Consider the following 24,067-nt stretch of genomic DNA (forward strand, 5'->3'; position numbering starts at 1 on the left):
AGATAAACAATCTTGGTCTCTGTTGAAAGACTGGGACCTAGTACACTAGCTGGCACAGACAGGCCTTCAATAATTATGAGTTTAAATAGCAAGTTGTTAATTAATCAGGTATCTGTGTTTTTGAAGGGAAATATCAGCAAAGAAAGGATATTGAGAGCATAGTATCAGAAAATAAGTTTGAATGTGTATGGTGTTGTCACATTAGAAAATATTTTAAGATCAAATACTATTAGGGGCACTTGAGCAAGGGAGTGTTCTGTTTAATGGATCTTCAGTAGACTGACCTAGCAATGCCCTGGGAGAACCATGAGAGGAGAAGGTTGCTGAGTAAATCTTGTTCTTTGCTTGCGGTCATCTGCATGTGATGATGACGGCCTTGCTGCTATTACCCAGGACTGACTGATCATGACTTCTGCACTTGATACACCCATGTTTACCATATTAATATCACAGCACAAGGACAAGGGTGTTGAGGCTAGTTGCCAAGCAGTGATAATAACAATTGTTCATAAAACTTAAGCTGCTCGCAGAAACACGTTTTATAGCAATTGAGGAGGAACATGGAGATGATTGCAAGACTAGTAGACAAGAGGTTTCAAAAAAGTGTCAAAGGAGGTTTGAGATCAAGCAAACAGAGGTAGTGAGCAAAAAAAAAACAAAAAACCGGTGTTGGTAGTCAATGATACAGATGCTTAAAATTAAGGTTATGGAGGGAGTGAAGTTACTGGTTATTGAAAGGATAGGTTCTGACTATGAGAGAGGGGGCTGAGATAGGAAGAGAAAAATGAAATATTTGAGGAAAAGATTTCAAAAAACTGAGTGGCCAGGGAATGTGCATATATTTAACACTGTGTCTTACATATTCCTAAGTTAACCTAAAATTTACCAATTTTTCCATTTTTTAAACTAACTGAGTTGCAATGAAAATCTCTTTCGGTGATTCTAATCTGGAATCCAAAGTTTGCAAATGCTTAAAAAAACTTAAAGCAGATGCTCACAAATGACAGTTATAAATGCGGTAAAAATCAACCTTTGCCAAAGAATCATTACGTTAATTGTCCTCCTTAAGTTGAACCATTCCTCAGAAAACAAGAAACTTCCTTTTCAATAAGACAGCCACGAAGTCATATGTCCTTGCTCCCCTTAGATGTGCATAAGAAGGGTTTATTTCAATAGGGTAGATCTTAAATTCATAAGTGCTTGCCATTAAACCGTAAACCCTGGGGGCTGTGTATTTTTCACTATTGTGTAACACAGGCAACAAATAACAGATGATAAATATTATAATGAGGCCAGCTAAGATACTGCATCCATTATAATGGGGAAATTGTTTCTTTTTATTTTAAGATGCACTGTGGGCATTAAAACTGTTGCTAAACTGTTGCGATAATAGCTTCTAATTTGTTATGAATAAGGATGTGTAGGAGAGGATGAGGTTTGATCAAAAGCAAATTTTTAACACTGGACCCTGAAGCCCTTAAGGGTTGCACTTTAAAGTGAATAATCTAAGTGCATGCATTGACAGGGAGCATTCGGTTCAATCATTTTGTCTGAAGGAAACCAATCTGGGAAATTGTTCCCGGAAAGTCATTCTAGAAGAGCAGAGCCAAGCTTCCGATCTGCATAAGCCGTCTACGGCACCTATATTTCAGTCTGTTATATTATTACGTTTGGGTGCATTAAGCAGATGTAAACCCGATGTGTATAAAGACAGCACACCAGCCACTCCCTAGAGTAACTAATGCATCTATGAATGAATGTTTTGTTCTTAAGCAGTATCTCTAACGATTCCATTTACAAGTCACTCATTATATGGATGAGAGATAGAAGGTTGGATTTTAAAATGGCAGGCATTTTTTTTAAATGAACTTTAAAAATGCCAAGGAATATAGTTCTCAGACTTACCAGTTTGCCAAGATAGTGTGTTCAATAGAAAAAAAAAAAGGTTTCTGTTTTTAAATAAGAAAAACACTTCATGAATATAACCTGACTTTGTTTTATGCTCACATTTTAATGCCACAAATATCATGACTGATTGCTGGGTAAGGTGTTATAATACTACCCTAGTGGCAGGTGAAAGAATCTATTTGGACATGATTTCTCCAGTGGCCTAATGGTCATACGGTGATGTACAAGCAGAGCTAGAAACAGAAATCTCCCAACTAGGGTGGAAAAAGCATGCATACAGTGTGTGTGTGTGTGTGTGTGCATCTGTGTATGTGTCTGTCTGTCTGTGTGAGATTTATAGCGTCTTTTTCTGTAAATGCAACAATTATGGATTTTTTTTTCACTTTATCAGTACTTCCTAGAAAAACAATGGCTTGATTATTTATTCAGTTGTAGACCTTGAGCTCAGTCTTCTTTAGAGGCTGGGAATTTCTAAAGAGGCACAATTCTCTAAACTTCACTTTACCTCTTCACTTTCTTCCAAATCAAACTTCTATTTAAAAAAAAAAAGGTCTTCCAGACTTATTTATTGACGAAATTTCTAGACAGTTTTAATCCTTTAATTTAATATACATTTGGAAATACTGAGCTAAAATAATTTACTCTATATTCATTTTCATTATTGTCTAAATTAACTTTAAATTCCTAAACATTTACATGTTACTTTCTATGTGCAAAGAAGCATACCTGATACTATGGGAGATAAAGAAATGTACAAAATTTGATCCCCATTCTCAAACAATTCTAGAATCTCATGTTTATGTATGATAGCTGTATGGCAGAAAGTGACAAAAAACACACAAGAAATTCAAGATAGAGGAGAGAGAGTATTGATAAAAGGTTCAGGGAGAATGTGGAACATGAAATCTATTTTTATTTTTTTCAAATGGAGATATAGTTTGAAGAGGAAGTGGTCCCAGGGAGACAGAATTATGGAGTGGGTAGAAATAAGGTTGGGCCATATGGACAAAGTCTGAATTGCCTTACAGATAAACTAGACTCTATCTTGGGTAGTACTGAAGGCTCTATAGAAGAAAGAGGTCATCTTATTTCTTTCTCTTGTTTTTAGGATTGTTGTTGAGGTGGGATTCAAAAAGAGGATAAGCTTAGTAGCCAAGAAAAAAGCTAATTAAAGCCTCATTGATGGTTTGAAAACAGGAGACCAATGTGAGAGCCAAAGAGAAGAGGAAGGATTTACTGACCAGAATGTGCATAGGAAGATTTTAGGTGTGAAATTGCTTAGGAATTTCTGTTCTGTGACTGGTAGCATGAAGATGCTATTGAACACCAAGTTTCAATATAAGGAAGTGAGAGGTGATGCTGAATTGGTTTTAGAACATACTGACCTTGTGTATCAAAGGGACACCAGTTTGAAAATACCCAGCATTTGTGGACAGTGCAAGTATATGTCTCAGAATTTAAGAAACAATAGAATATTGGATTTAGAAATCATGTGAATAGAATACAATGTTGAACTCTTGAAAATTGATAGCTGTCAAGGACATGTACAGAGAAAGGACAATAACAGAAACAGAACCTTGGTTTATACTGAAGCCTGAGGGCAAGAAGAGAAATCAGTAAACATAACAAGCAGGAGCAACCAGAAAGAAGAAAAAATAACAGAGGACATTTTCAGGGAAGCCAAGAAAAATAGGACATTTTAGAAGGCAGCTGTGGTCTAAAAGAGTGAAAACAGCTCTAAAGAGACCAACAAGAATCTGGACAAAGAAAAAAGAAAATCTCCTAGATTATAGACTTTGCAAGGAAAAAGTGTTCTTTAAGGAAACCATTTCGTAGACTTTGGTGGCAGAAGTCAGATAACAATAGACACAGAGAGGGTGTAGTCTGTGGATCAGTCATGAAGGAGGCCAGACTTTTGAGAATTTTATGTCCTGTTTCAAGGTGCATCTTCAGCAGCTAACAATGTTTTGGATGCAAAAGAGATGCTCAGTAAATATTTGCAAATTAAATATAAATGAATGACTTAATAAATGAATGTGAGAGAAGGAAGAAAGGCAGGAAGGTAGAGTCAAAAGGAAAAGAAGAAGGGAGGGAGAGAGGAAGAGTGAAAGGGAAAAAGAGAAAGAATGAGAGAGATGGTCAGGAACTCACACAGGTTTGAAGGAAAGTGTTTCTAAAGAAAGGGGAGCCTGGAATCTTCTGGATTGTCAATGAGAATAAGCCAATGGAGAATGCAGAAGAAGGATGAATGTATGTCAGAAAATCCTATGAGAGAGATTGAGTCAGAAAACCAGAGGAAGAGTATATAGCTAATGATGTGGAGAGAATCACAGATGAAGAAGCAAGGGTCTCCTCATTAGAGGGTAACAATCTTCTTAGTGAAAGAGACTTTGAGGTGAGCTCTACTGAGGGCCTGGGCTTGGATTTACCAAAATCGAGGTATCATAATGACACAGTCATTATGCTGTGTACCGTTTGGCAATATAATATTATCTTAACCTTTAGGGAAGTGGAGAAGGGAATGGCAATCCACTCCAGTATTCTTGCCTGGAGAATTCCATGGATAGAGACCTGGCAGGCTACAGTCCGTGGTGTCGCAAAGAGCTGGACACAACTGAGCAACTAACACACATAACATAACACACACAAGGTGTCCTAAACAGTCATTATGCCATGAACCATTTGTCAGTATAATATTATCTAAACATTTAGGGAAGATAAACTTAGTTGTATTTAAATAATTTGAAAATACTATTTAGAAAGACATGATGATTATTGGTTTGATACGGAAGATGAAAGAGTGATTTCTTTTTATTCATTGGCAGCTCATTTTTCACAATTATTCTGGAACTTAAACTTTCTGAAGTGTATTATTCCCTTTCAGCCTCATTCAGTTCAGTCGCTCAGTCATGTCCGACTCTTTGCGACACCTTGAATCACAGCACGCCAGGCTTCCCTGTCCATCACCAACTCCCGGAGTTCACGCAGACTCGCATCCATCGAGTCAGCGATGCCATCCAGCCATCTCATCCTCTGTCATCCCCTTCTCCTCCTGCCCCCAATCCCTCCCAGCATCAGAGTCTTTTCCAATGAGTCAACTCTTCGCATGAGGTGGCCAAAATACTGGAGTTTCAGCTTTAGCATCCTTCCTTCCAAAGAAATCCCAGGGCTGATCTCCTTCAGAATGGACTGGCTGAATCTCCTTGCAGTCCAGGGAACTCTCAAGAGTCTTCTCCAACACCACAGTTCAAAAGTGTCAATTCTTCGGTGCTCAGCTTTCTTCACAATCCAACTCTCACATCCATACATGACCACTGGAAAAACCATAGCCTTGACTAGACGGACCTTTGTTGGCAAAGTAATGTCTCTGCTTTTGAATATGCTATCTAGGTTGGTCATAACTTTTCTTCCAAGGAGTAAGTGTCTTTTAATTTCATGGCTGCAGTCACCATTTCAGCCTCATAGCTCTATTTAAACTGCACAATATTTCTGAGACTTGAGCAAAATAGTTTGCAAGTAATATTTCACTGTGTTCAAATACTCTGCATTTGTAGGTACTTTCTATAATACTTTTGAAGTTTCCTTTTGTCCAAAACATTTAGAGCATCATTCCATTAAATTTTAAGATGCCATTACTGACAGAAGAGTATAGTTCAAGTGGTTGGAAAGGGTGAATGCCTTATGTTTAAGACAGAGCTGACACTACAGCTTTTTTATTCTGGTTCCCTGATTTTTCTTGGCAAATTGTCTCACATCACTTGTAGAAGGTCGGTGAATAGGTAGATGGTTTTGTACTTGGGAACTTTACAAATTCAAGGAAAAATTATTTTTGGAGTATAAAATCATGTGAAAAATAACTTTGGGCTATCCAAATTTCTTTTTGCCAATATGGATAATACAGACTTGCCAAAATGTGATACATGTTTTGCTAGATCTGAACAAAAAACAATAGCAGAAACTTTGTGATGTCAGCATCTAATGTGATGTCATGAATAATGGTTTTGGCTGGGAAAGTCATTAGGTACCCAAATGCTGATTTGTACCTTCTCAGAAGAGAAAATATCTTGAAATGGTAGAGTTTAACATCTGCTGCTTTCTTGAATTGTCCAGTTCTTGGGCTTCCCTGGTAGCTCAGCTGATAAAGAATCCACCTACAATGCAGGAGACTCTGGTTGGTTCAATTTCTTGGTCAGGAAGATATCCTAGAGAAGGGATAGGCTACCCACTCTAGTAGTCTTGGACTTCCCTGGTAGCTCAGCTGGTAAAGAATCCACCTGCAATGTGGGGGACCTGGGTTCGACCCCTGGGTTGGGAAAGTCCCCAGAAGAAGGGTACGGCTACCCACTCCAGTATTCTGGCTTGGAGAAAAGTCACTCGGTCATGTCCGGCTTTTTGTGACCCCATGCACTGTAGTCCATGGGGTCTCAAAAAGCCAGACACGACCGAGCAACTTTTCACTTTCCCGAATCCACGGCATTGCTTTGTATGTCATCACCATTAGGAAAATATGTTCTACCTCCAGAGCCATTTCCAAAGTACCTTCAAGAATGTAATTGTTCAAATAATTTTCTATGAATAAATTAACCTTTTACATTATTTTATTGACTATGTCATCGACTGAACACAATTCTACCTGAATAAAAGTTTGACTTCCTGTAGGTCAATGGCTATCTCCAAAACAACTTACTTTGAATCAATTATCTTTGAGTCTTTAGTGGATAATTTTGTGGGATTTTTTTTTTGGTAGGGAGGAAGGAAATTAGCATTTTTTGAGGCTTATCGAAACTACTGTGTGCCAGGCTCTTTGCTTGATGATTTTTTAATAGAATATAAATATAGAAGATCTGATTAAATAAAATATTGAAAAATTGGAGCAATATTTTTTTTAAAGGAACACATGAACCCATATAAAACTCTTTAAAATGTAAAGTAAATATACAGTTTACCAAATTTTGAAATACAGTCTTTGATTTATGTGTGCTTTCCCTAATTGGATTTCCATATAATCTTTATAGACAAAATGCATCTATTAGTTTTCACTTTTTAATTTAGTTTCGGTTTCTTTAAAGCTGAGTCCAGATTTAAAGATCTTTAGAAAAACAAATAAACATAGTTCAGACTCCTTTTAGATTTAACAAATTTACCCTAATCTCACCACATCCAATAACACCATTTTTTTTTTTTTTCAGTAAAACTCCTTATACTGAGTATCTTAAAAACCATTGACATAGTTTCTCAACAAAGTTTTTGGAGAAACTCTCACTAATTGTTCAAACTCACATTTCCTTGGTTTATATACTATTTGATAATATAGTTACAGGAACAAGTACAATTGACATAAGCAGTTTTGAGGGCAAACTTAACTGATTCTACATACAATTCAGTCTTCACAGCATAAAGTCCAGGGGCATTCAGAATGCTGTGGCTGTTAGTCAAAATGTTTTACAAAGTATAAGAATTCTATCTGATCCAGGGATTTGTTAAATAAAAATTAGTTCTCTAAACTTTCACTGTGTCATTTCAGGCATCCAGACGGTCTATACACAGTATGACAGGTGACTATTAGAAGCTTCTGTTTTCTCTGAACAGTGAAAATAATTAGTGGATACTTGAGTTCCACAATGTCCTGGAAAACTTTTCTTTCTAATGATAGTGTGAAAATGCTCAAGTCAAAAGAGTTTTTAAAAAGAAAGGCTCTGAAAATATCAAGCAATTTTTCATGGATCATGTCTTTCCCTCCCTTCCATTATCTCCACTTAACTTCCACTTGCTGCAAATAATTCATGGTCTGTCCCTCATGTAGCCCACAGACGAGAAGAGATCAACTCACAGATGACAACTGTAGAGTATCTTGAAGGAGGCCCTCTGATATGGAGAAGGACAGAGCCGTCTGTCAGCCATAGGGAAGCATGGCGATCAAACTTGAAAAGACTGGCTCTTAATACAAAGGAGCCTGGCAGACTACAGTCCATGGAGTCACAAAGAGCCGGACATGACTGAGTAACAGAGCACGCTTATAGTATAAATCTTCCTCAAAAAACCACATCTAGATTGCTTTTTTTTTTTTTCCTTTTTGGCTATGTGGCGTATGGGATCTTAGTTCCCTGACCAGGGATCAAAACTGCGCCCCTTGCAGTGGAATCCCTGAGTCCTAACCATTTGACAGCCTGGGAAGTTCTCGAATTATGTCTTTAAACATGATTTAGCCAAAGGAAGAAGCTCAAGCAGACAGAGCACTGTGACTGCTGGCTGAGGTCACAATTTAACCTGCCTGTGTCCTCAAAAGTCATTGCCACCCTTCCTCACATAGTCACTCTTGAATTCTATCCCTGGATCAACCATCTGGAACAAAGTTAAGGTGGGAACACCTTGTATTTGGGTAATTTTAAGGTCAAGGGGAGAAAACATGGCAGATGAGATTTGGTATAGGATCGAAATCTGAAAAAAACCTTGAGTGTCGCATAAAAGTTTGGATTTTTAGTCTGAATAAATGGAAAAGCTATCTCAGGGTTTTAATTTAGGGAGTGACATGAGCAAATCTGCATTTACAAGGATAAATCTGGCGGCACCGTGGAGAAAGATCCGCTAAGAGGCAATTGCATTAATTTACCCAGAATTGATGAGCAGCTAAAACCTAGCAGGCCAGGGGAAATGGAGAGGAAGGAATTAAGCTGATCCCTGCCTTCAGATTACTCTTATAACAAGGATAAGAATTAACAGCATGTGAATATTCACAGATTTTTCCTTTCTCCTTCATCATAAACTAAGAAAATGGCAACTAAAGCAAAGGAAGAAATAGAGCAAAATGTGTGTGCTAAGTCACTTCAGTTGTGTCTCTGAGACCTCATGGACTGTAGCCTGCCTGCCAGGCTCCTCTGTCCATGGGATTCTCCAGGCAAGAATACTGGAGTGGGTTGCCATGCCCTCCTCCAGGGGATCTTCCCAACCCAGGAATCGAACCCACATCTCTTATGTCTCCTGCATTGGTGGCAGGTTCTTTACCACTAGTAATACCTGGGAAACACATAGAGCACAATATCATTAAGTGTGCTTAAGAAATCTGGGAGTTATTCTTGAACTATGCCCAATCGTACACACCTTGCTCCATTCATTTCGCTAATAAATACTTACTGGATTTCCTATTTGAGCCAAGCACAGTTCCAGGCATTGAAATATGGGACTAACAGGTCCAGTGAAGTTCTGCCCAAATATCTCTGTAATTTTTCACTTTCTCTTGATTTCAGCTGTTAGTACACACATTCTCTTCTCTCCACTGCTATCCCTTGTCTGTGTCTTACTAATGCTCTGCATGACCTGGAGAGTCACTTCTTCCCAAGGGACTTCCCAGACCTTCAGCCAGGGTTGGGGCCCCAGGACTTGTGCTTCCATTGCACCTGCCTTGTACTTCCCCTGAAAGAACATCTGATCACATGGGGCTGAAATCATGCTGGTTCAATAGCCTGTGATGCCCTGAGAACAGGGACCTCTCTGCTCTGGTCACTACCCAGCCAAGGGTAGGCACTCAGATACTTGATGAATAAATAGTGTGTCAATGAATTAAGTGGCTCAACACATAGAATTTTTTCTTCCTCCATAAAAACGATACCTTTAGGAAGCCAAACTTATCTTTATACTTTAAACTGGCGTTATGTTAGCCTTATGCCCAGGAAGCTCAAGGCCATTATATGTTAACAGTCTACATTTCTAGCCTCTACTTCTAGATTGAGAAATGAGCCACATATGGTTAGCTAAACTCATTTGTAAAAACTTGGCATGTTCTCAAACCATATTCAAAGCTTATGTTAGTTTTGAAGATACAAATAAAACATATATTTTCCAGAACTTCCCCTTCTTCAGTTGAATTTTTGGAAAAGATCTCCCACATTGTGAACTTCTGTAAACTATATTCTAAGTTGAATCGGAATATCATGATTTGATTTGAATTTTCCGTACACTCTTATTCAAGCCATGACACTTTAAAGAGTAGAGAAGTCTTATTTGTGTATAGGAATAAGGACTGTTTTAATTTTAGATTTCAAAGTACCATAGATAATAGCATATGTTAATCTTAAAAGCACTTGTCATATTTCAAGTAAAAATAAGTCTCTTAAAGATGTTCCATAGAATTTGTTATGCCTTTAATAAGCATTAGATTTCAGTTATGTCTTTTTAGAACCTCAGAAGTGAATAATAAGAATGTTGATTAAGTTTTAAAAAAATCTCTCTACTCCCCATTCTAAGTTCTTCACTTAAGGACCAACCAATGGGCCACAATATCACCGTCAAACTCTTGACAAGAAGCACATATGATAAATAATGACATATTTGTTTTGCAAGCATAACTCACTTGCCATGACTACCTTAAGCCCTAACTTTCAGAAAAATCTTGAGTTATCATATTTTTTACAGAAATAACCATAAAATCCATTCAGAAGATCTGCTTAACTCTGTATGATACCTAACTTATAATTATGACAGAAAATACAGATTATTTATTTTATTACTTTTCCATTTTCAAGCAGGATCTTCCCTTTCCCCTTGCCCCAAATTTGGTCTTGGGAGTATATTGCCTGATGATTATTGCCAAAGCCCCCTTAGAGAAATAAGCAACATGTATTTTTACTCTTAAAGTATTTTTTTCTTTTATGGTGCCAAATAGTGGAAATGTACTCAACTTACACAGGGTACCTTGCTAGGTGTCTTTGACTTATTTGATCTTTTTTAACTTATAATAACTCTGGAAAGTATTTCATACCTCCCTAAAGATAAAGGTAAAGGAGGTTCAGAAAGTATACATCACCCATCTAAAATTAGATAGCTAGTCAATGGTTGATTACACATTTAGTATTCTTTCCAAGATACCAAATTTTCGGCCGAGTTAAAATATCTTTTAGTAAGGAGAAATAATACAATTGTTGCTTAAGTATATCAGTTTTAAATATAACATCTGAAGTTAATAGAAACTTCATCCCTTCTTTTTGGGACAGGTTTCTTTGTTTCTCATTGTTTTGTATTGCTATTATAAGTCACCACAGCAGGTAATAAAAAGATATGTAATGATCCCATTTTTAACCCTTGACCTTAAGACCCGAGAAGCATCAATAAACAGCCAGACACAGGAAATTGATGTCTGGAAAAAAATGTGAGAGAGTTAAGATATTAGTAGCACAAAAGTAGGAAACAGATATCACTGAGGATATGAAGTGGTGAAAATGACTGTTTGAGCCTAAGGCAAGAAATCCACATATTATGGCTCTGAATAAGCAACTTGGGCTCAGGGAACACAATGGTAATGGTGAGTGAACAATTTGGAAGAAAATATGAACACAGTTTGATGTTACTGGAGACCAGTTTCCACATCAAAGTGTACTGCATGAGTAAAAACATACATTTGGGCCAAACATATTCAGTAGTTAACTACTTCCACTTATATTGTTAAATAGAAAGGGTATTTTCAAGCAATAAATAAAAATGACACATTAATTTCCTGCCTTGTGTCCTTCCTGGTCCTTTCCTGATAGCAACTACATTTCTGAGATGTTAGCCCTCACTAACATTTATTTAGTAACTGCTGCATTGTGATGGTTCATTTAGAACTGCATTACAATGTAAGCACCAGAAAACCCAACTATACTGGGCTTTAACAAAAGGGAATTTAGTATTTGACAAAACTGATGAGTCCTAGGATTGATCTATGTGGTCAGATGTATCTGATTCTTTGCGACCCCATGAACTATAGACCTCAAACTAGCAATTCTACAGGAGAAAGGGTCATCATCAGGGTGAATGTAACAGAGAAGATACTAGGAGGACACTGAGACTCATTCTAACACCATTTTGTCCAAAATGGGTCTTACATCTGACCTCTGTGTGTGCGTATGCTCAGTCATGTCTGACTCTTTGCGACCCCATGAACTGTAGCCCACCAGTTCCTCTGTCCATGGGATTTTCCAGACAAGAAAACAGGAGTGGGTTGCCATTTCTTCCTCCAAGGGATCTTCCCAACCCCAGGGTCAACCTGTGTCTCCTGCATTGGCAGGGAGATTCTTTACCACTTAGGCACCTGATCTAGCTGCAGATATGTCTAGATCTACAGCGCCATAGACCTGATTCCACTGGTCTCCCTTTGTACTGGCAAGAGGGTTAAGGCACATTTGAGCTGCTACATAGTACCTGGGTTTACTGTAGTTCAACCAACTTGAGGAATTGTCCAGTCTCCACAATAGTCATAGTGGCCACAGGGATCTAGTGGTTGATTGGCTGAGTAACATGTTAGATTGAGAGGAAGAAGACTGATCTCCACATAGGAGTTACCATTGCCAGGAGTAGAGAGAATGAATCCCAGAGAGGCACAGATGACAAATGAGCAGGAAATCCTCTAAGCCATTCCTCTTTCTCCCCAGACTGGACTTACTTCCTTTCTTCATGCTGTCCTTTATAAAACATGAATGTTTGAGCACTTGTAATATGATGGTGTTTATAGCAGTGAGCAAGAAGACAAGACTCTTGCCTGCATGAAGCTTGAGATGAGTGAATATAAAGAGCCACTTGTACTCATCAAGGATTAACGGGACTGTGAAGATGAATTGTATGACAATTTCCATCCTTCAAAAATTGTAGAAAATGTAATGAATCATGCTCTCTCTTAAAAGTCTAACTATGGGCTGGGGCATATTGCTGTCAAAAGAGAGAAAAGTATGACATACCAATCTCTTGGTTCTTTCTACATCTAATTTTTCATAAGCTCATGTTGTTTTAGTAGGAAACGATGCCTACAAGAGGCCATTGTTGAGGGGGCGAATGACAAGTTCTAGAGCAGGAGCCCCCTGGCGAGTGGGATAGTGGGGACTCATGGGGCAGCAGAGGGCCATTAGCTTTTGGCCCCATGTAGCTGTGGAGAAAGTAAGAGGAAGACAGCATGAAATACAAACTTTTAATTACATATTTGATTGAATAAAACATTAATTTCCTTCTATTCATTCATTGTAAAATGCCTAACATGAGAGATTTGAATAGTTAGCAGATAACAGTGGTCAACTTGCCCACAGGCAAGTTTTATTATCTCCTTTAAAGATACAGTCTTCATTTCCCTTTCAGACTTTCGCCATTTATTTTATGATTTAATTTTCCTTCTCCCTAATATGATCAAATCATCTTAAAAAATCAACAGAAAAAATTCCAGGTGGTTCAGAATTTTGCAGATGTATAAATACACTCGATTTTGCATCAGGGTCAGAGATGGATTTTTGAGCTTAGCTTCACAGACTGTTTGACTCTTTGTGACCCTATGGACTGTAGCCACCCACCCCGCCACCCAGGCTCCTCTGTCCATAGAATTCTCTAGGCAAGAATACTGGAGTGGGTAGGCATTCTCTTTTCTTGGGGATCTTCCCAACTTCCCAACCCAGGGATCAAACCCATGTCTCGTGCATTGGTGGCATATTTCTTACCGTCTGAGCCACCGGCACCCTGGGTCAGGAAGATCCCCTGGAGAAGGGAATGGCTATCCATGCCAGGATTCCTGCCAGGAGAATTCCATGAACAGAGGAGTCTGGCGGGCTATAGTCAGTAGGATCACAAAGAGTCAGACATGGCTGAGCAACTGACTCTTTACTACAAAACTTTTCACAGAACTGTTACTCCTTCCCAAAAAATAAAATCCAAGCAAGCAAACTCTTAGGTAACCCCTGAGTTTGCATCCCAACTTCCTCGATTTGCTTGAAAGAGGATAACCATATGAAGTAGGGTTTTATTTTTTTCCAGTGGTTCCCAGGAAGACTCGACTATGAGCTATTGGCATGTTTGCTTCAAAACTACAGAGAAGCAATATCTCTGTCACTCTTAGAGTTGACATCTCACCTTGGCAGCTCACCCTTCTCAGAGGTTGTGTTTTCATCTCTGAAAAGAGGCATTTCTCAGAAGGAGATATAAAACATTAATGCTGATGAATTTTCAAGAAAACAGCAAGACAAGTAACAATCTTTGTTGAACAGTGTTGTCAAAGCAGTTTTAAAGTTCCCGTTTTGTACCTTTCTTTGTCAGTCTTGATCAACAGGTACTTTAAAAAAACCGAAGCAAAGTATTGAAGAAAAAGACCAGATTGTTTTGAGTTAAATGTAAGATTCTGTTTTGACTTTGTGTGAAGTTCTGTTGAGGATATGTGGTACCATACACTTTTTAGAGATGTAGGCTAACACTGTAAATGATGATCCCATAAACAAAATTCTGGAGGATTGGACTTAAAAGAAGGAATCGCAAAGCTAAAATTATTGACTGCATATTAAATGACAGTGCTGTGCTTAGTCGCTCATCTGTGTCTGACGCTATACAACCCCATAGATTATATCCTGCCAGGCTGTCTGTCCATGGGGATTCTCCAGGCAAGAATATTGGAATGGGTAGCCATGCCCTCCTCCAGGGGATCTTCCAACACAAGGATTGTACCCAGGTCTCCCGCATTGCAGAAGGATTCTTTACTGTCTGAACCATGAGGGAAGCCCAAGAATATTGGAGTGGATAGCCTATCCCTTCTCCAGGGGAAGTTCTTGATCCAGGAATCAAACTGGAGTTTCCTGCATTGCAGGCAGATGTTTTACCAGCTGAGCTCCCAGGGAAGCTTAATATATGTCAGATTCTGTGGTAAATGCTTCAGTGTAGCATTTCAGGTTAACTTGATAATAATTCCATGGGGCTAGTACTACTATTTATCTCTTAAGGAGATAGTCTTTGGGATCAGTAGCCTAAGGAGAGGTGCTAAATGATGGAGCTGAGGATAGAAACCACAACTCAGTGGTTCCAGAGCCCATGTCCAGCCTGTTCATAAGCCAATAACTTGTTTGGAGAAGTTTACAAATATTTTATACATACTTCTAGGAAAACAACCTCCATTGATTTAAGTAGTGCTTTATTTCTTTAACTATTTTATAATAGAAAAACTAACCAACAGACAATTAGATCTCACAACATCACCTTCATTGTGTGAGAAAAGTGTACTTGTTTAAATTCAGTGTTATGAAACTTATTTGTATTTTTATAACATGAGATGAGCCAGGCCTAGTCTATCTTGAGCGCTAGAGTCTCACTGCAAAAAGACTCTGGCTTCTTCAGCCCACATAACTTTCACTTCAAGCCAAGTATTCCTGTATTGGAGTTGGTTCTTACTTCCCTAACCAGCATTTAAATGCTCAGTCTGAGGCAAGAGTCTACCCTATTTTCACGTGCATTTCTTATTTCTGGGGTCTCACTTCTGTTTTTAGGCTTTCTCTTTCCTCCTTCTTTGGTTTCCAAATGTCAGAGATTATATGATTGTTCCCAAGTATGTCAGTTCATGCCCTCCAGAATGCAAACACCAAGATAGATGGAATTTAGAATAAGAGAGTTATTGAGGAGGATGCCTGGGATAAGAAGGGAACAGGAAAACCAGGAAGGCCTCCGGCCACAGTGCAGCATCACACCTGTAAAAGGAGACGGGCAAGGAAAGATAATTGGATAGGAAGAGCCTCAGATCATGGTGCACCTATGGGGCAGGTTCAGCCAGCCCTACGGGAGAACTCAGACACAAGGACTCCCACACTAGGTGGAAATAGCCAAGTCCCATACCTCATCATCCTCAACCATTAGCCAGGAGCTTTCCATGGGCAGAGTGGCCTTGATCTAAATGCCACAGCCGATTTGAATACTCTGTGGCTGGTGGCTGGCAGCTAACTGCTGTCCATGAGAAATTTTATGGCTGCCACAACTGAGCTCTTATGCTCAGCAGATGCTCTTCTGCAGATCTGTGGATGAGCTCTTTCATGGCTCCCACTGGACTCTTTCTTAGGGGAAACTTACAAGGGAACAGTTGGTATGATCAGCTATAGGTTCTTTCCCTCCAGTTCAAATGCATGCCAAGTCACTTCAGTCGTGTCCAACTCTTTGCAACCCTATGGACTGTAGCCTGCCAGGCTCCTCTGTTTATGGGTATTTCTAGGCAAGAATACTGGAATAGGTTGCCATGCCTTCCAGGGGATCTTCCCAACCCAGGGATCAAACCTGTGTCTCTTATGTCTCCTCCTCCAGCAGGTTCTTTACTACTAGTGCCACCTGGGAACCACATTCAGTTCATATAGGGGTTGCAATTAATTCTCATTATCTCCCTCCTCCCACACTTATTCTAAATTCACCTCACTCTCACACTCAGCTAATACCTCTGCTGTTCTCTGTCACTCACTTAGTAGTGAGATAAATTTAATGCGAGGTTGGGATGTCTGGTAAACAAAACCTTCTCTTGCTAGGTTGCTGCATGTGATATTTCAAAGCCATACTGAGCAAGGGAGTATCCAAGGATGTCCCACACTTTTTTCTCTCTGCCCCATCTTGTAAGAGTAGGTGCACCTTCTCCTATTGATTAGGGTCCATGATCTCTTCCATAATGGATACTTTGGTTTTTTGCCTGCTGGCTAGTATATAAAGAGAGCTCAAATTACTTAGGAGGCAGCTTTGATGCTCTATGAGATCCTTCTGTGTCGTCTAGAGAGAGTGTGCCTTCTTTGAAGACCAGGACTTCTAACTCAGTAGAGACCAGAATTATGGGGATAAGAAACACAAAATCCCTCAATGGGTTGCTGGTTGTCAGCTACCTTAATTCCTAATGTCAAGTCTCCTCTTGAAGACAGATCTCAGAGTCATATACGACAGGTGCTGTACTGGTGCTTGGCCCTCTACCTCGGAGAGGATTATACATCCCCACGTATGGTCATGTAATTTGCAGTGTTTTCCTGTTGGGGAGATTCAGTCCTTACCCCATCAACATCAAGCTTGTCCATAAGACTGGTTTTAGTTAATGAATGTGAGTTCATGATATATATACCCCATCTGAGCAGAAGCTTTGAGAGTCACTGTGTGTTTCAGTTCCAGTTCAGCCGCACAGTCGTGTCTGACTCTGCGACCCCATGGACTGCAGCATGCCAGGCCTCCTTGTCAATCACCAACCCCCGGAGTTTACTCAAACTCATGTCCATTGAGTTGGTGATGCTGTCCAACCATCTCATCCTCTGTCGTCCCCTTCTCCTCCTGCCTTCACTCTTTGCCAGCATCAGGGTCTTTTCAAATGAGTCAGTTCTTCATATTAACTGGCCAAAGTATTGGAGGTTCAGCTTCAGCAACAGTCCTTCCAATGAATATTCAGGACTCATTTCCTTTAGGATGGACTGGTTTGATCTCCTTGTAGTCCAAGGGACTCTCAAGAGTCTTCTCCAACACAACAGTTCAAAAAACATCAATGTTTTGGCACTTATTGTTCTTTAGAGTCCAACTCTCACATCCATACGTGACTACTGGAAAAACCATAGCTTTGACTAGATAGACCTTCGTTGCCAAGGTAAAGTCTCCGTTTTGCAATATGCTGCCTAGAGTGGTCATAACTTTTCTTCCAAGGAGCAAGTATCTTAATTTCATGGCAGCAGTCACCATCTGCAGTGATTCTGGAGCCCAGCTATGTGGTTCAGTGAGTGTTTTTCCCTTTCTGCCATGAGAACATATCCCAGTGGGGGTTAGTTTCTAGAATGAAGAAGACACGTGGAGCAGAGCCACAGCTGATGCACAGCAAACCCAATGAATACAAGCAAAAAATAAACCTGTGTTGTTAAAAATAATTTAGTTAAAAATGACTAAGAATTGGGGATTATTTGTTACTTCAGGATAACCTAATGAGATCTTACTAATGCATGGTAGCTTGTCTTATCTGCGATATTTTCCCTGGTCTCTGGCAAGTCATTTTTGCTTGATTTCTGATACCTGTGTCTCTCTCCCTGTTTCTAACTAACAGACATCTGTCGTAAATATCTTTAAGTATTGTTCTTAACATTGCTGGGGATCTCTGGATTGACTACATCAGAGACATCTGGATATAGTTTTAAAGAAATTATTGGCTACAGAATTTGGTTCATTGGCTACAGAGATACTGATTAAACAAATATGATTCAGTAGTTGTCAGTATGGGTCCAGAGATTTGCATATCTTAAAAACTACACATAGTCCTCTCATACATTCAGGAGTTATATTCCATAGTCTTCAATTTGCTTTAGACTAATTATCTTTGCTGGTCTCTTGAACCTAAATGTCCCATAACTTTAATTGCTCAATTTTAGCCTTGGATAATGGCCTTTCTATCAGACTTATCTTAGCCTCATATCTTCATTCTGCATTTATAGCCTGGTCAAATGGAATTTCACCTGAGACCTACCATTGGTTAAAGCATACACTGAATCTCTCTTCGGAAAAGTTGTTAGTGTGTATGTGTATTTGTGTGTATGCATATGTGTCTATGTGTGTATATATGACATATACGAACAAAAGGATAGAGAGAGAAAATTGCGTTATGCTGAAAAGGTTTTGAAAATTTTGAAATGAAGCAGCAGAGCTAATTATCTGTCTGGGAAAGGTGTGTATTTAGGTTTTGAGCTATTTAGGTCAAAAGTAACAGAGAAATTGCTGATACAATTATTCCTAGTAACACTCTCATAAATGCCTGTGTGCATTAACACATGCATAAATCCCCTCACGTGGATATGTTTCTGGGAATGACTGTTTAAATAAATCCTCAAAGTACCTTTTGTTCAGTGATATGGCAGTGGAAGTAAGGAAAGGACACATAGAATGATTGAGGCAAAGTTAGATGAGATCAAATGTTTCATCTTCCATGAGAAAGATTAAGGTCACAATCATCACAAATCAATGATAAACCTTCCCATTCTATCACATCCTGATCCACCCTCTACCACTTCTGCCTTAAATTCTTACTGATTTTTCACAAACTGTTCCATTTGAATTTATTCTCACTTATTTTTTGACTGATGTTCTAGAAGAAAGCACAGAACGTGAAATGCATGAGGACACTGAATGGATTTAGGAGACTGACTACTATAACATGAAAACTTCCACCTAATCATTTGCTTGATTTCATTCATGTTTCTAGATATCAACTTCTCTGGACAGTACACTGAAGTTCCTTTATTTTGTTTTGCAAAGACAGTATGTCCAGAGTTTATCAACTCAAAGTACTCAGAAAAATATGAAATAAATATAAAAAACATTTTTGATTGAATAGCAAATTGTGATCAGACTTAAATGTCAGAATCAGAGTTACATGCACTAGTTGAATCTGTTCTGGCTCTGTTCTCGGGGGTCATGTAACTGTCATAACTGCTTCACTGAAGATGGAAAAAAGGCTCATTTACCATTATTGTTTCTACTGGAATTAAAATGTATGGCAAACCTTAGAGTCATGAGAGATACAATGAAGAGATAACTAAAATTAAAATTAGGACTTCCCTGGTGGTCCAGCGGGTAAGACTCCAACTTCCACTGCGAGGGACAGGAGCTTGGTTCCTGGTGAGAGAAATAAGATTCTGCATGCCACATGGCACAGCCAGGATAAATGAATAAATAAATGAAATTTAAAGAAATAAATTTTTAAAAGGCATAAATAAACTTATATTTGGAAAGGTAGATTCAGGAGGCTTCCAAAATTCATATGCTCAAAGATATTTTTTATACTTCATACATGTCTAAGAAAATCAAATATTTCTAACAATGCTTCATTATATTCCCTCTATTGATGAATGATCATAAACAGGAAAAACTCTAGAAAAACATCTTTTAAAAATTCACATTGACATTCATGTCCTTTTTGTTCATAAAAGGGTCAACATTACTTAGTAGCATAGAAAAAGGTCTAAGGGTCATTTTCTCTATGATGAGTTGAGCTTCAAACTGAGAGATTTCTTATGAATTTTAAATTTTTTGTTCAAACATTCCTATGTGAAACTTAGGAAACTTACATTTGGATACCTTTCATACTTCGGATATTTATGAAGTATTTAGAGCTATTCCAGAATTGGATGAAATTTCAATTTCATCCCTTTACTTTATTCAGTGTGGCTAATTTATTAGTTCAGTTCATTTCAGTTCAGTCACTCAGTCGTGTCTGACTCTTTGTAACCCCATGAACCACAGCACACCAGGCCTCCCTGTCCATCACAAACTCCCAGAGCCCACCTAAACCCATGTCCATTGAGTCGGTGATGCCATCCAACCATCTCATCCTCTGTCATCCCCTTCTCCACCTGCCCTCAATCTTTCCCAGCATCAAGGTCTTCTCAAATGAGTCAGCTCTTCGCATCAGGTGGCCAAAGTACTGGAGTTTCAGCTTCAGCATCATTCCCTCCAATGAAATCCCAGGACTGATCTCCTTCAGAATGGACTGGTTGGATCTCCTTGCAGTCCCGGGGACTCTCAAGAGTCTTCTCCAACACCACAGTTCAAAAGCATCAATTCTTATATGTGGTAGTTTGGGGCTTTTTTTTTTTTTTTTTAATACTAATTTTTGAGTATCTGAATACCAGTATAGCAGAATTTCTGATTACAGTCAAATCATATTGCTTTAATATCATATTGAATGCAAAAGTATAGAATATATCCATGCTGCTGGAAACGTTTCTTTACCAGTTTCAAGTTAAAATGTGAACTGTCATCAGTTACAGATATACTTGTGCCCATGACGTTCCCCACCTTGGCTCACCTGGCACTGGTTTCCTCTTTCTCTTACAGCATAGGTGGAGAAGTGGGGCGAGGCCACGAAGGAACTTATGTGGGCAAACATTTCCGCATGGGATTCATGACAATGCCCGCGCCCCAGGACCGGCTGCCCCACCCTTGCTCCAGTGGCTTCTCCGTCAGGTCGCAGTCGCTGCATTCGGTCGGGGGAACAGACGACGACAGCAGCTGTGGCTCCCGGAGACAACCACCCCCCAAGCCCAAGCGGGACCCCAGTACCAAGCTGAGCACGTCATCTGAGACGGTCAACAGTACGGCGGCCAGTAAGAGCGGGAAAGGCCCCGAGCGGACCGAAGGTAAAACCGGCCAGGCCCATTTCACCTAGAAAGAGGCTTTCACACCAACTGTCCGGGTCCGCATACCCACCAGCATTTGCCTTCATCCCTGGGTCACATGATCTTGTCTCCTCCACCTTAGGTCTTAGAAAAGAAGAATCCAGGGGCGATGGCTGTTCATTGGAGTGTGGCCAAATGACACCCCCCACAATATATTTAATTTATATCACCCGAAAAGGATGTGAGTTTTCTAGCCCCCTTTAAGGGGCTTTGAATCATTAGGAAATTATTTTGCCCAGCAGTATATCTAAAATCTATATTTTCTTGCTTTTATTCCTATTACTTGTATAATTATAGAAGTATCATGAAATTCCCAGGTGGTGCTAGTGGTAAAGAACTCGCCTGCCGCTGCAGGAGAGGTGAGAGGCAGGTTGGATCCCTGGGCGGGGAAGATCCCCTGGAGGAGGGAATGGCAACTCACTCCAGTATTCTTGCCTGGAGACTCCATCCCCTGGACAGAGGAGCCTGGCAGACTGCAGTCCATAGGGTTGTAAAAGTGTGGGACACGACTGAGCAACTTAGCACAACTGCACACATCACGAAATCATAACGGGAGGCTTTATAATGCCAGAACATATAAAAAAGAAAAATCGTAATTATCTTTAGAAATAATCATTTCTTAATTATTTTGGTGTACTTCCAGTGAATTTGAATTTATGCATGTATGTGTGTACATTTGTAGCCTCTACTTCAATCCCTGTCTCCTGTTTTTACCATATCTACATTTTTTTCTCAGCCATGAAGTACATAAATCAAACATATCTTAGACTTTTTGTTGGTCTATAATTATAAATTAGGTCAGATTAACCCCAGATCTCACTGGTACTTTAGCCTTGCTTGAATAAACCAGTTTCAGCTTTCCTGAAATTTTCCCGAGATTCCCTTGGAGGGCGAGTAGTCCCAAGTGAGTTTTGATACAGGTGCATTCAGATCCTTGTGTGTCAGTTGTGGAAGATGCTTCAGGGCATCCAGTGCTGACAGTGACTGGCTTGAGAGCATGTCTCCTCCAGGGCCCATGGTCTTTCTCTTATCCTGTCTGTCCCTGACATTCTTCCCCAATGGCTCATGTGAGCACTTGGTATTCCAGGTTTCCCAGTAGCTTGCAACAAAGAGTGGACACCAGCTGGTCCTTTCCTTAACCGGGCAGGTTTCTTTGTCACTTAGGCTCCCCAGTCCTTCACAAAAGCTCCCTCATCTGTGGTCTAATCCTCCCACAGAAACGTAAACCTAGCCTACAGCATGCTTACCCATGAAGCATATTCCATCTCTTCTAATATCTTCATCTCTCCTTTCACCTGTATCAGTGTCCAAGGGCATATTTAGCCAAAAAGCAAAAGCTTCAGAGAATGTTGAAGAATACAAATAAATGCCTGGAGATTGAGCTAATCCATACTTTCTTCATGGAAAATCTCCACTTAGGCTCAGTTTCTTCTACTTCATATACAGTCAGAAATACATCACAATTACGGGTATGTGTGTGAGATTATATATGTGAATAATATGCATTTGTGCATATTTACAAAATTGAAATCTCAGTGCATAGTTTTGTGCTTTATATTTTCACTTCTTTTCTTGTAATTATTTTCCATGTCATTCAGTTTGTTGGGAAACACCATTTTTAAGGAAGGGCATGTACATCATGGTTCTTTATGCAATTGTTATCTCTTTGATGAAGTCTTAGTGGGGCTTCCCTGGTGGCTCAGATGGTAAAGAATCTGCCTGCAATGCAGGAGACCCGGGTTCAATCCCTGGTTCAGAAAGAGCCCCTGGAGAAGGGAATGAAAACCCACTCCAGTATTCTTGCCTGAAGAATTCCACGGACATAGGAGCCTGGCAGGCTACAGCCCATGGGGCCTCAGAGTCAGACACGACTGAGTGACTAATACTCAACACACCAGATTGATTCCAGACTGTTCTGCTGTAATCAGTCACACTGCAGTGAAGGGGTGTGTGTGTGTGTGTGTGTGTGTGTGAGGGTGTCTATTTGTTTGTGTAACTCTTTTGTTCCTCTACCTTGAAACAGATTTGAATTCAGAGTCTTTTTTTCTCATGATTCAAGGTCATCAGTATGACATCAACTTGTAACACACTGATGTTTTTGGGATAGTGTTTAATTTACTTGTTAATAAACTAAAAGGCTCTAGAGATCTGCGTTTTGTAAATTTTAAATATTGCTCTCAAGTTTCCCTGCCTTTCATTTCTCTTTATAGTCTATGAGGTTATTTCCAGAAGTCACCTCTTCTTACTTGTACTGCCAGAAAACTGCATAATCAATTACATTGCATTGTTTTCAAAAGCAGATTATGATTTAGAACAATGGTCTCTGAATGATGAGGGCCTGAATGTAATCTAAAATGATTCAAGAATAAAAGAGGATAAAAGAACCATTGGAAGGGGAGGTGAAAAGGAATCAGACAAGGTGAGCAGCCAGTAAAGGGTGTATCAGGCTAGGTAATGCTGCTGGAAACACCCATGGAAGCAGTGTAACATACACATCTCAAAATAATCTCCTCCCTGGGGAGGGGAGCTTGGGGTCTTCAGAATGGTGGTGTGGAAAATTATGATTGTCCCACAGAAGAAACATTTGAGTGGTGATTCAATTGTCTTAAAGACAGAACCAATTATCATTCATTTGAGATGCTTCAGGTAGCTAAATCCTGAGATAGAGAAACTCATAAGTCTCTCAGATCCCTTCACCATCTCAAGATCTAAGGCTCTAAAGAGCTCGTTATCCAAGAGAAGACAGGAAGTCTGTTATCTTTATTACTTCTGAGGCAAAAGAGAAGACGGTGAGTAAATTAAAGCAGTAGCAAAGGCTTATCTCAGACTTGGAAAACTACCTTATGGTTGGTAAGGCTTATTAAACACTAAGCTCAAGTTCAACGTCTCTCCTCAAAAGGACTTCTAGGGTGGTTAAAGAGCCTTCAGCTGTAGTGCTTCTTTGAGGATGGTCAATGGACCAGAAGGACTATTAAGATTCAGTGCAGAAATGGTCAACTTTTATAGAAGAGTGATTTTTCAATGCAAATTTCAGCTTCTCTTTGGAGCACTTAATCAAAAGGCAACTGCAGAACTGGATATATTCAAATCTCTTTTACCAAGGTATGACTTCAATAACAGGAGAGAATCAGAGCTCAGTTCAAAGATGGGAGAAAAATCTTGAGTCCAAATGCATGCATTCATATGTGTGTACTCAAAGCCAAAATTATATAACTATGTAGATTGTTCTT

The 24,067-nt window shown here is 39.4% G+C and overlaps 1 protein-coding gene across 1 annotated transcript in view; it reads left to right on the plus strand.

The window, feature by feature from the left end:
- The window catches only part of NYAP2 (neuronal tyrosine-phosphorylated phosphoinositide-3-kinase adaptor 2), a 295,363-nt gene that overhangs the window by 98,873 nt on the left and 172,423 nt on the right, over positions 1-24,067 (plus strand). The window contains exon 2 of the mRNA XM_052636241.1: positions 20,497-20,798. Coding sequence (XP_052492201.1) covers positions 20,497-20,798 — 302 coding nt within the window. The remainder of the gene's footprint in view (positions 1-20,496; positions 20,799-24,067) is intronic.

Source organism: Budorcas taxicolor, chromosome 2 (assembly GCF_023091745.1).
Source record: "Budorcas taxicolor isolate Tak-1 chromosome 2, Takin1.1, whole genome shotgun sequence".
In the NCBI taxonomy this organism is placed as follows: domain Eukaryota; kingdom Metazoa; phylum Chordata; class Mammalia; order Artiodactyla; family Bovidae; genus Budorcas; species Budorcas taxicolor.